This window comes from Arctopsyche grandis, chromosome 2 (assembly GCF_051622035.1).
Source record: "Arctopsyche grandis isolate Sample6627 chromosome 2, ASM5162203v2, whole genome shotgun sequence".
Lineage (NCBI taxonomy): Eukaryota > Metazoa > Arthropoda > Insecta > Trichoptera > Hydropsychidae > Arctopsyche > Arctopsyche grandis.
The window spans coordinates 19,108,043-19,121,839 of NC_135356.1; the positions used below are offsets into that span (position 1 = coordinate 19,108,043).

At 35.6% G+C, this 13,797-nt stretch overlaps 1 protein-coding gene across 2 annotated transcripts; it reads left to right on the forward strand.

Annotated features, from left to right (window-relative positions):
• The first annotated feature begins 1,336 nt into the window (after nucleotides 1-1,336).
• On the forward strand, nucleotides 1,337-12,056 carry ple (tyrosine hydroxylase ple). 2 transcript variants are annotated; one of them, XM_077445007.1, is made up of 6 exons: nucleotides 1,337-1,405; nucleotides 6,240-6,351; nucleotides 7,800-8,619; nucleotides 9,747-9,873; nucleotides 10,136-10,365; nucleotides 11,259-12,056. In XM_077445007.1, exons 1-6 carry the CDS (start codon nucleotides 1,337-1,339, stop codon nucleotides 11,431-11,433), a joined length of 1,533 nt encoding a protein of 510 aa, XP_077301133.1. In that variant the 3' UTR covers nucleotides 11,434-12,056. The 2 variants fall into 2 exon arrangements, with proteins under 2 accessions (XP_077301133.1, XP_077301140.1); XM_077445014.1 differs by lacking the exons at nucleotides 1,337-1,405; nucleotides 6,240-6,351 and adding an exon at nucleotides 7,064-7,078.
• Nucleotides 12,057-13,797: the final 1,741 nt, after the last annotated feature.

The following is a 13,797-nucleotide window of genomic DNA, read 5'->3' on the forward strand; positions in this document are numbered from 1 at the left end:
ATATTTTATCTTACATTTTAGATAATTCAAATTCGAATACAAAACATTACACATAAGCATTGAACAAATTAATCATATACTACAGCAAAGTTTGATACGACAATGAAATATTGTAAAACGCAAATAAAAAAGAATCATATATTACCAGTTTGTAATACATTTTATCTCGCGTTTTAGATAATTCATATTGGACAGCAAATTAACTAGTAGATAATACAGTTTCAATGGTAATTATATATTACCTTTGGCAGTTCAGATTTTCTTACACATTGCTTTAGGATTCACCAATGCGTTGATACAACTTAATATTACAAATTATGAAAGAAAGTTTCATACAACGATAACCCTAAAATTGTGTTAAAAAAAATGAGACTTTTCGAATCAAATTACTCAAGAAACTTATTAAAATTATGTCAAGAAACGTTCTTTCGAAAATCAATACTGTGATTAAAATACATCAGAATCAGGTCACATTGAAAGCTTAGGTTCTGTGAATCATATTTAAAAAGTAGACGAAAGAAATGGAGTACAAATAAGAACCGGAATACATATTGACTGATTCTGACCAGTCCGATTGTACATGAATCAATTGGTTCATATGAAATAACTATGTACGTGGTATAGATGAAACATATTTTAACTAGTCAAAATATATTAGAATTCATTGATACATGTATTTTTTTTTTAATTTTCCGAAATCATTTCTCTAGAGATTTTGCAGATTATTTTCACCCATCCCACCGAACGAGTCGATCAATTAATTTGTGATTTGGTTGTAAGCGCGCACATATGTACATACAAGTAGTGAATGGAAAATTGGATATTATTAAGCGTATTGCATATACGTATGGGGAGCGTTCCACCTGAGAGTATCGAGTGGGTTGGGGGAGGGGTTTGGGAGGGGTTCAGCCGTGATTCGATTCCATTAAGCGGCGTGATGCGTATAAGCGGCCGTCCCTCCCCGTCTCCCCTCACCCACGCACCCCCCTCTCGACTATGGGGGGAGGGGTTGGGTCGTATAGAGGGGGAGTTCCCCGACGAGGTACTTAAGCGCGTTTCGCGGTCCGACGTCTCACATTGACTCGTTTGCGACCGCAGACAGACCGGTGACCCGTAGTCGCCGCTCCTGGCAATTTCGCCGACAGACAGGCTCTATCACAGCAGCCAGTGGTCGACCACATTTGAGGAGCAAGAGACGGAATTACCGGTAGAATTCAGCAGTGACGCACCCCTTTACGTCTTAGGCTGAAATCGAAATTTGAAAAAAGCGCGGTCCGCGTACGATCAAAGTCCCCATTGTAATTTATCCGAAGTAACACAAACACACTCAGTCAAGATGATGACCGTAGCAGCAGCCCAGAAGAACCGCGAGATGTTCGCCATCAAAAAATCATACAGCATCGAGGTAATTATTTTCAATTATTTGTTTGTTGTTTAATCGCGATGCGAGGAAGAAAAAAATGAAAACGCTATGCGGTTCGAATTGCCCGCTGCAATGGCCGACCTTGTCCTCAGAGCGGTCGAACCGCTCTACTTCCGAAAATCGCACTCGCGTTTCAAACGAGACAAAAGTTTCCCCCATATTAAGTTCGAATCTTATCGAGAACACTTCCATATTAGAATTTTCTCAATAATTCCACGTCAAAATGTATTACATGCCTAATTAATAATAATATTGCCATAATCACAAACAAGTCCATACGAATAGAAACTGAAAATTTAGATCAATTCCAAATTCTTCACAATAAAATCTACACTCAAATTTTTAATTTATTAAAATAAGTACAATATTGAAATGAATATGATCAAATTAACACGAAAAATATTTCATAAGAATAAAATTTCAATCCATTCACTTACATATATTAAAACTAATTGTATGCGTCATATATTCCTCTATTTTAAAATGTTAGATAGAAATATTCAGATAGAAAATATAATAAAATCAATAATCCATACAAATTGAAATTTTAATCAAATTTAAATATGTATAAACTTTAATAAAAAAAAATATGCGCTTATGATTATAAGTAACCCTATAAGGAAAGGTCGTTGGGTTACAGTATAAGAAAAGGTATAAGGAAAGGTCGAAAACATACTGATTTGATCGATCGGAAACAAAGAATGATGCATAAATTAAAATAATGCAAATCGGATCTATTAATTGCAGATAAAAATTCAGCAATTGCGTGAAGGGACTTCTCGGTTTATCCTCGGCCGTTTTCTTCGGTTCGCGCGTTACGAAACTCGATGCAAATGATCGATCAGGGTCGCGCCAGGTTTATCGATCGATCTAGTCACGCTAACCACTTGGCCACTGTTGCAAAACGACCAAATTCGATCGAATTCAATGCAAAAAATCGCACACGACAATCCCAGAAAGAGATCGTCGCGGCAATCGGGTCGTCGCAGAGGCCGCTACTGGAAAATGACCGAGGGCGTGGTAGAAAATTACGAATTTTCCAACCGGAAACGCCAACTCCACAATCAACAAATGAACTTTTCTCATTATAGATACCACTTCCGGTATAAAATCACATTCTATACTTGACATTTTAAGCGTTCAAATTTACACGGGCGTAGATTAACGAGTCACGATTTTCAATTAGACGTATAGTATACCGTTTTGTAGGCTCTTTTTTATTCAATTTATCATTTTCGATACTTTGTAATGTAATAAATTCAATCTGATATTGTATATTTCTCGGGGATTTGTAAAGCACGTTGTCAACTTGACCATATTCGTATACTGTGTGAATGTGGTCGTAGTAAAGCACGGATTTCCAATTCCGGTCTGTTGAAACCACCAATGTCGATGAAAGTTAACCGCACAATTGTGACATCATATTGAAAATTGAGTCTCGAATGTATTTAACTACACCACTGTCTTTCCTAACGCCGAGTCGTGACCGCAAAGGACGAAAAAAAGGTGTCGAAGACCTGTTTTTGATTGGGCGTAACTTTGAACTCGCCATGTAATATGATATAATTATGCAATCGCGATACGTTTCATTTGGAAAAAATTAAAAAAAACCCCGACATTTTTTTGTTGTTGTAAATCTCGCTTTGATATATTTGACAATCGTTCCTTGATCGTGAAACTTGAATATTCATGGCCAATATTAATATCGAATATATTCATATGCGATTGCAATTTTAGCGCGTACCCATTTGTAAAAGGACGTGCTTTCAAGGTTGTCTAATTTTCGAAAAAACCTTTAACTTTGAATAGTGGAATCGTCATTAAATGTAATCGAAACGGAACGGATATTGAAAGTGAAGCGCGCTCACTGACCGTTTAATTTAAAAACAATTTTATACCCAATAAATACGCTCAAACTTAAAAACCAGGACAATGTCAAACGATTCGAACAATCTAAAAAAATGCGATCTTTTACTTTGAATTACATTACGATATGAAGAAAAAAATATATTCGTTTAGCGAAATTAAAACATATTCGTTTATCGAAATTATACAACGGACGTGCAATAATGTCGATTATGAAGTATATATTATTACGCAATCTTTGAGACGGGCTCTCATCGAGCAGATGATCTCAATTGCGGTCGATTAAATAACATTCGAATTTGGTTAAACGGCAAAGAAAAATAAACGCGCAAAATTTGCGCGGCGATCTCACGACGCGCAGAGGCGTTTCGCAATTTTCTTCAAAATGCAAACGAGCTAAAAGGCAAAAAAATTAAGCAGATCAAGTACGATCGACAGAGTGTTGTTTTTGTCGTCAACATCGAAACGGATACGACAAGTATGCACGGTGAATGCCACGGTTACCTTGTCTATTGCGGTTCGAAAGGTAATTGTGCATTAAAATAGATCAACTAACGCTTATTACTTTACAGAGTGCTAAACGCCCGCTTGTTTTTTCCGTACTAAATCCTTAGCAGTTTGTTGTTTGTATGTTTTATATGTATATAGAGTGCGAATACAGTTACGATTCGTCGAGGTCAATTGACCTTACAGTTTTGATATGACAATCGTACTTATTGCATTTCACTAATATTTGGTTCAAATTTTTATTAAAAAAATCATATTACAATGAAAACTATTCATTTCTGATATCAAACCGAGTCTAATTTTAAAGCAATAGTTAAATTCATTTCAATTATTTTCGCCCAAAGTCACAAAGCGGAAATTGCATTTTCTATTTGTGTGTTATGTAAATATAATATTTAATTTTCGATCGGCATATTGTTTCTACACGATAACAATTATTGTACACGAGTTAGTGTAAAATTCATCGGTGACTAACGTCGAAAATATTATTGTTCAGAGAATAATCACTACGACAATGTCACACGTGCCATTTAGCGGCATTGTTTTTGAGATGCATGCAAATTGACTTTTCAATGAAAAATAAAAGTGAAATTATCAAAATTTATAACGACAAGATAAAGTGGATGAATTGTTATTATTATTTTATATTAAAATTGTCAAATTAATTTAAAAAAATAAATTACAACTTTGTATTTTGATCGCACTTCATCAGATGTCACTTTTTAAGCCTTATTTTCTGGAATTTAAATACACACATACAACAAAAGAGAATTAGAATCGTTAAAAAATCACTCAAAGCATTATTTTATACCGAAAGTTCTAGAACAAATTTTCCACACTTTTATTTGCAATTTTTTAAATGAAATATTCAACTGAATGATTATCATCTGAAATGCATACATTCATGCATTAGTATTGTATGAAAATAAAAACATATTTGATGGAAATTTTCAAAAATTTAAATGAAATTACATTGCATTTTGGTCAAATGCACTATTTTCATATGTATGTATGTATGTATGTATGTATGTAGGTCTTTGATAGAACGCGTTCATTCGCCCGAGACGTAAACTGACCGCAGCTCGTGACTCAGTATCTGACCACGTGTGTTCTCGGACGTAAACAAAAACACTGTGACGCAACAAGTGGTCGAGAAAAAAAGATGATATTACAACAAAAAAAAATCTGAAATCGATGGTAGTTTTTAAGTGGTCGTTGGCAGTGGCGTACGTGACGTGGCTGATGACACTATCGACGGACATTACTCATCCACGACTCCAAAATGTTGTAACCGACGAGTCGGTAAGAGGCGACTGCCTTACTGACCCCGCAGAACTTTCTTCAGTGAAAGCGAAAACTGGTCGAAAAATTTCATTTGATTTTTATATGTATTGCGTGCCGATCGATGATGAAGATGAAGATGCGGTGGCCGTCTATTACAACTGTTACAACACGTTGCGTGCCATTGCACGTAACACGTTATTATAAAATCTAATTAAAACCACAAAAAGAGCAAAATCTCAATTGAGCAACGATCAATACATACGTATATTCATTTGAGTCGGCAATACGTACTAAAGTCTAAATATTACATACCGTGTTAGATAGTTGATCGAAAATCTGCAAAGGTCTCGAAGCTATTCAATTTTTGACACATTTCGAATGTACATGAATAAATTCATAAAGATTCATTATATATTCGATTCCATTCAGTGTCATTCGTATTGTAAATTGATCGTTTTTATTTGTTATTTTTACTATCAATAACAAATTTTTACGCGAAAAACAATTGAAATTTAAAATTATTCGAATTCATTACTTTATTTTATTTTTTTAAATTCATTCATATTAGATCGTATATACATATGTACGAATCCGTTACTTTTGCAGCATCCTGTGAAGGTTTTGTGCGGGGGTGTGTCGCTTAATGTGACCGTTCAATCGGATTTGTTCAATAAGATACTTGGACGATTTTGTTCCATTTTCCGATTTCCCGTGGGACTCTCGGCAGAGTGAAAATAAATCCTTCGAAATAAAAGACAATATGCTTTCATTACACATCAATTTTACACAGTTATATGTAGTATACCTATCTGCTATTGTATATATTAAATAATATACGTACATTTTTACAATTGAAATTAATCATTACATTTGCGGAAAGTTCGGTTTTAGTAGTTTCACTTCCTTTCTGTGATAATCGTTGTGAAAATTGAGTTGAACTTTCGAACCGGACGTACATAGGTTGGGGTTGCCGAGCGAGTCTTTGCACAAAAGGCACCCCACAATTAAATATAACTTTCTCGTACTTCTGGCGTCGGCAGCTTTTCCAACTCTGAGGGAGAAGCTGTCGTTGACAAGCGGAAGTGTTCACTCCCATTGAGCTGTGAACGTATTATATATATGGAGAGAACTCAAATGGAAATTTTCGTTTTGCTTTCAGAATGGATATCCTTCCAGGCGTCGTTCTTTGGTGGACGACGCTCGCTTTGAGACTTTGGTCGTCAAGCAGACCAAACAGAGCGTACTCGAAGAGGCTCGTCAAAGAGCCAATGGTGAGTCTTTTAATCATCCTAGATCAATGTTTAAATTTGAGCATGTCATTAGTTTCTGTATGTCGTATTTTTGTGCTTTTTTGTTTATTTATTTTTAATTTAAAACTCAAAATTAGATTCGAGTTTGGATTGTGAAACCACAATTGATGATAAATCAATGGACAATGCCTCCAAAGGAGATCTAGGTAAGTTGGCATGATTTTTATTTTAATTTTTTGTTATAAAAACACTCTTCGTTCAACCAGCACCAGCACCAGTTGTCATTATTTGAAAAAATCACAGATTTAGAATGTGATATTCTAACTCTAAACGATCGTCTTTTGAGATGTACATACATACATAAAACAATTTAATTAGATTTGTATTCAAAAAGTTACAATTGAAACGTTTTGTATGCAGTTTGCAGTTACATATGTAGTTATACTTATAAATTTCAGTAATAATTTGAATATAAATCGAGGTAAATGTAAATGTAAAGGAGTCAAAAAAATTTATATAATATATACCTATAGATAGTTTGGATGTACAATAACTCTGTATTTTTATTACACAGGATGGACTGTGATACTCAGTAAAAAAAATCGCATATGTTGAATGAAGATTGTTGAATTTTTTGCTCGTTATTATTATTTTTGTTTTTGTTTGTGTTTGATGTCGTATTTGTGTTGTACAGCCGATGATCCAACCCAAGGAGGCGAAGAAGGCCACAAACAAGAATCCGATGAAGGTGAGTTCGCGATTTTCGAACCGCACTGTACCCAATACATTAATACATTTTTCGGGGAAAGAAGCTTTTAGACGGCTTCGCTCTCATCCATTGTTCATAAGATAATCCGATGAGGAACGAGACACTTTTTTTTATTCTTTAATGCCCCGGCGATTCTCAACTCATACTAGTACAACCCCACTCACTCACTTTAGCTACTACGAGGGCAAAGTAATGTCTAGAGACGTAGAAGGAAAGAGAGGGATTATTTTCTCAATGGGGAATAAAGCGACTTTAAGAGAGCACTCGGGATATAAAGCCGACGATTATTATTTGAGATTTTATAAGAAAATGCTCGCTTTGAAAAAACACCCCTTTACTGACCTACATGCGCGTGAAAGCTTCGCTTAACAACTCGTTGAATCGAATGACGGCTATAATTGATGCCACTTCATAGTATACACTTTTTAAAATTATGTACATATATCACATCAAATTGAAAATGATTTTGATATTAAATTTTGATATTAAAAAGAAACAAATATGTTTACATTAAAATTGTATTAGTGGCTACCAATCGTTTACATTATATTGGATACATTAATTGTGATTTTTTTCAAGGGTCGTCTCCCCTCAATAACGTTCCTTTTAGTGTCTGTAAAACGCTGTGTACTTCGGGGCTTTAAATCTATGGAATTTATGTCAATTAGATATGTATAAGTCGAATATATGGTCATTTCAGATTCTGGTCTTACTGAAGAAGAAATAATCCTGCAGAATGCAGCCAGCGAATCTGCTGACGCTGAACAAGTAATTCAACAGGCTGCACTTATGTTGCGCATGAAGGACGGCATGGGTGCACTTGGTCGCATACTCAAGACCATCGAAAACTACAAAGGCGTCGTCAACCATTTGGAAACGCGCCCTTCAAAGACCGAGGGCATCCTCTTCGACGTTCTCATCAACGTGAACATGTCACGAGCCAACCTTCTCTTATTGATCCGCGCCCTGCGTCAATCCTCTTCTTTCGTCGGAGTGAACCTCCTCACCGAGAACAACCTGTCGGCCAAGGATCCGTGGTTCCCAAGACACGCATCTGACTTGGACAGTTGCAACCATCTGTTGACCAAATACGAGCCCGAGCTCGACATGAACCACCCCGGATTCGCCGATAAGGATTACCGCGAGCGCAGGAAGACCATCGCCGAGATCGCTTTCGCATACAAGTACGGAGATCCCATCCCGTACATCGAGTACACCGAGAGCGAGAACCAGACCTGGTCCAGGGTGTACAACACCGTTTTGGATCTGATGCCGAAGCACGCCTGCATCGAGTACCGTAGGGCCTTCGCCCTGCTCCAGGCTGACAAGATCTTCGTGACTGAACGTATTCCTCAGTTGGAGGAGATGAGCAGTTTCCTCAGGAAGCACACTGGGTTCACTTTGAGGCCTGCGGCTGGACTTTTGACCTCCCGCGACTTCCTGGCGTCCCTCGCTTTCAGGATATTCCAATCTACGCAATACGTCAGACACGGAAACTCACCATACCACACCCCAGAACCGTAAGTAATTTTAAGTAACTTCGCCAACTCCATTTCCTCTAAGAAAGCTTTTCACATTCAAACAAACAAAAATAAATCTCGGAAGATTTTAAATTATAAATTTTGATAATATTTTAGCATTTCTGTTTATATGGTTCAAACTTGCAAACAATTTTTGATCAACTCACAGCGAATCCATTATCTTATACACATATTGAAATTAATCAAAAAAGTTATTTGAATCGTAAGCAAGAATTCATTGAAAATTTACTAGTATATATTTACTAGGTTTCCACAAAAATTAATCAGCACTCAGTATTTGTATTATAGAAGCGTGTTTCAAATAAACGAGGCAACAAATAAGCATTTCATAAGACCGCTTTTTAAATTAACTATGCATAATTACAATATAGGTTCCTTGATTTTTGCGTACCTTTTTCACGGCAATTTCTTCAAAATGCAGTCAAAATGATGAATAGAAATCAGCTGATGGATGAAATAGCAAAAAAACGACGATTTTTAACGCCGAAATCGCAAAAGAAAATGCGATTTTTCGTGGAACATATCGAATGTTGACTTTATGGCTTGAGTGCCAAACGAAACAGTATTAAAGTTATTAAGAAGTCCAATTTTCAGTTCCAAAAACACTTTCTGTTTAACTTAATTGAAAAATTGTTAATCACTTATTTTAATTCGATATGTCCAGAATTTACTGTATTACATTCCACCAGTATTTGTTAAATATTGCTAAACGCAAAATATATAGGAGTAATACAATAAAATATTGAAACGGCTTTGATTTTAATATCGCGTATTTCAAAGTGTGCTTCATTTTTAATTAAACATTAAATCAGTATGATTTAGTATTGATTTTAGAGAGTTCATTGTATGAAACTAGTTGGAAAAACATAGAAGAGGCTTGTCAAAATAGTCAACGTCGAATATTCATAATACGGTTTAAATCATTGATACAATTACGGCTACAGTATGATGTCGCTAAAGGAACACAGGGACGTATTTTAATGGACCGGTAATTCGATTACACGAAGGGGAACTTTCCGAGCGATGTAATATCGGCCTCGCTGAAACTTCGCTTTTGATATTACCCGGAAAATTGAATTTCAAAGATGTGTCCGTTTCATTTTCAGCGACTGCATCCACGAACTCCTCGGACACATGCCGTTGTTGGCCGACCCAGGATTCGCCCAGTTCTCCCAGGAAATTGGATTGGCATCCTTGGGCGCTTCCGACTCCGAAATCGAAAAGCTCTCCACCGTAAGTTGCGCTATATGTTTGCGAATTATATATATATATATATATATATATATATATATATATATATATATATATATATATATATATATATATATATATATATATATATATACATATATACGTATATGTGCATATTTGCTATGAATTTTGCAGTGCGTTGCGCGTGTTCTCAATCCAGCGTTTCGCTGTGCGATCCTTGATTAACCCTTAACCGCTTGTCGGAACATTGCATTTACGGTACCGTTGTGATGGTTCGTTACAGGTCTACTGGTTCACGGTTGAATTCGGCCTCTGCAAGGAAAATACTCAGGTGAAAGCCTACGGAGCGGCGCTTTTGTCATCTTATGGTGAGCTTTTGCATGCCATCAGTGACAAGCCCGAGCTGAGACCTTTCGATCCTGCCACTACTTCTGTCCAACCCTATCAGGACCAAGAGTATCAACCGATCTACTACGTCGCCGAAAGCTTCGAAGACGCCAAAGATAAGTTCAGGTAAGCTTCGACGAAATCTTTAACCAAAGCTGAAGTGGACTCACCTTTGTATTAGCTTAAAATCCCATACATATATAAAAGTACATACCAGCTATGTCGTTTTACAAACATCAATTGTCACAAATTTGCTTTTGATAGGTATTATTTTTAAAAAGCATCGTCCTCGAAAAATACTACTTCTATTCACACTATACGAAAAAGACTACTTCTATTCATACTATACACCACCGCACGTTCATACTTGTTTTGGATGAGTGCAAGACAAGATCGGCTTACATACATATGTATTACGGAGTGCGGTGATACGGCGCAATACTGTCACAAAATGACGCTTAATTATTAACATGGGCACTTTAGTTAGAACGGGTGCACTCGCCACTATGACGTCACGAAACAATGAAACCAATTAATTCTGCTTGATACGTTTCGGTGACGTGTACTGCCGTATAATATGAATAGATCGTGTCGGTCGCTGCTGTTTCGCATACGTCACATACACATTGCGGAACATATGAATGTGTCCATGTAGAATGTATTGAAGTATATTTTTCGTACCACTGTTTACGTGCAGTTGTCGACTTGAGCTTTACTGCTACAAACGAACATTTAAGCATAGACATAATAAATTTCGAATATTATACAAATTTCATACACGTGTTGGGTAACTTAAGCAATTCTACGGATTGATTGCAAATTGAAAATATCCGATTTATGTTGATTTTAGATGTCGATAACGTTTTTGTATCGAAGCTATTGACGAGCTATTTTGTATTGAAGCTATAGTGTACGTAGTTCTACTTATATCAATACATCCGTTTCAACTTTGGATCGTGGAGTTTGGGTTTAGGTTTAAGTATTGAGCTTGATTATGAGTTTTTTTCTGAATTTCGCAGACGCTGGGTATCCACCATGTCCCGCCCGTTCGAAGTGCGATTCAACCCCCACACCGAAAGGGTAGAAGTACTGGACTCCGTGAGCAGCTTGGAAACCTTGGTGACTCAGCTGAACACCGAATTGCTCCACTTGAACAACGCGCTGAACAAAATCAAGGCTAAACGTTTCTGCTAAAGCGACAATGACGAACAACAACCACTCATTCTCTCAACAAAACCACTCAACAGCGTGGGATTGGGGGGAGAGGAGGCGGAGGATTATGGAAATTCTTAAATAATTATATATATATATATTTGTGTGTGTATAATTAATTGATAAAAATATATGTACTAGTCGGGATAAGTTTCGCTTGAATTTGCCTCCGGCCCGTCGGTGGGTCTCAGTATTTATTTTGCACCGTGCATTGTTTGCCCGCGAGTTGGACAGCCCTGACTTGATTTGTCGAGACTGTCGGACCCCCACACGACTGTCGCATCCTTTTCATTGTATAAAGTTTTCATTTTACTATAATTATTATTATTATTATTATTATTATAGTTCATTTTTACTAACACAATAATTATATTATTATTATATTCAACACAAAATCGCCAGCTTCCTATATACGCTGTGCTTGAACGAAATAAGATCGTTAATGGTAGAAGATCTCGTGGTTAAAAAATTATTTATTGTTTTATTTTACAAATTATTTTTTTTTCTTATTCTTTATATGCGAAGGGTTCGATGTTGAGTGTGTGCGTCGGTCACATTGCCCTTGTGGTCGTCGCACACGATCCGCACTGCCAATTACTTCGCGACTAACCCTATACATTTTTTTCTTTTGATTTTTAATTGTAATCTTTTAGTTTACGCTGTGTTATTATATAGTATGACTGAAAATAAGTGTGTTATCTTAATTAAAAATTATAATGAAAGTATTCGATTGTGTTTTATTGGATACGCACACAAACTTCACAAACACACAATATACATACATATACATATATACAAAATGTTATACACAAAATACTATAATAATTTGATCAAGTTTCTAAAGAGCGTTGCTTTTGTTTGCGTTGATAAAACTTTGGCGCGGATTTGCGATTGCTATCATTTACAAATTTTAAACATGAATTATTTATCATCAATTCTCGTTAAATGAACTCTCCGTTTCAATACTTGTATCTTCGGCGTGGTACTGGGATCATCATAGTAATCATTCCATAAACATTTTCCAATATCTTTCCATACACTTTTAATTCAATATTTATTAAATGCAAATTAATTATTTCAAATAAAATTACTATCCTAGAATTTTAGATATAAATATGGTACAAAACGCGCAATACGGTATAAAATCTGTATTATCAGTTTTAGTACATTTTATCTAGCGTTTTAGATAATTCATATTTGAATACAAACTAACTATTATATATATGTTTTTACAGGCAGCAAAATACAGTTTCACTAGGCTCGCCAGTAATTATATTCGCCAGTAGTATTAGGTTTGACAATTAAGATTTTTTTAATGCGCTAATATTACTTTGCGATTACGATTGCAAATTATGGGAGAGAGTTTTAAATTGCGATAGCCCGAAGAGTGTATTCAAAGTAAAATGTGACTTTCCGACTAAAATTACTAGTCAAGTGTCGTTTTACGAAAAGCATTACTGTGAATGAAATACATCAAAATCAGATCGCATTGAAAGCCAAGGTTATGTGAATCATATACAAAAAGAAACGAAATGCAATGAAGAACAGAAAACATATTGACTGATCCTGACCAGTCAGATTGTAAATCCATTGCGTCATATGAAATAACTACGTGGTATAGATGAAACACATTTTAACTAGTCAAAATATATCACAGCCGGTAAATACACTGTAACATAGATGTACTATATGTAACTTATTAAATCGTGGAACACATGAATTATTTTCACATTCATTCAATAGTATTATATGTATATGAAAATTGAAATTTAGCGCGACATTGTATCTATAATTTATAAAGCGACTGGTGTTTTACGTATATATTTATGTACATATATCAAAAATCGTCAAGGCATGTTTCATAGCGCTGTTATATCATATAAAATGTTACACGCCGATGTGTTCACGTGTGCGATTTAATTTTTTCCTATTGCATAATAGCCGATTGCGCAAGAAAAAAAAAATGGCATTGACATAGACGAAATGATAAAACCAGATTTTCCAGGTGTCAACAGGCAAGAACCGTTAAGGTAAACAAGGTCTCGCACTACTTGTGTGTGTAATTATCTAATGATAATAATCAATGAACGATTTGCATAAATCAATCTCACGCCAAAGCGTGATCAAGTCGCTGCGATTGAAATAAAATAAAAATAAATGAAACGTTGACTTTTAAATTCACTTTCAAATCACGACTGGATTGAGTTTATTCCGGATAAAATTTTACGCTGAAAACTTAGCGGTTTTCCTTTTTATATACATACATATGTATGTACTTATATGACGTCAAGTATGATAAGGGGCAGATTTACGATATTGGTTTTAATAATCCTGAATTCTCGCATA

Bases quoted from the DNA above. Each gene is read 5' to 3' on its own strand.
- ple (XM_077445007.1), top strand. From the start codon at position 1,337: ATGATGACCGTAGCAGCAGCCCAGAAGAACCGCGAGATGTTCGCCATC. The intron at 1,406-6,239 runs GTAATTATTTTC...TTTTGCTTTCAG, and splicing joins AAAAATCATACAGCATCGAG to AATGGATATCCTTCCAGGCG. The intron at 10,366-11,258 runs GTAAGCTTCGAC...TGAATTTCGCAG, and splicing joins GACGCCAAAGATAAGTTCAG to ACGCTGGGTATCCACCATGT.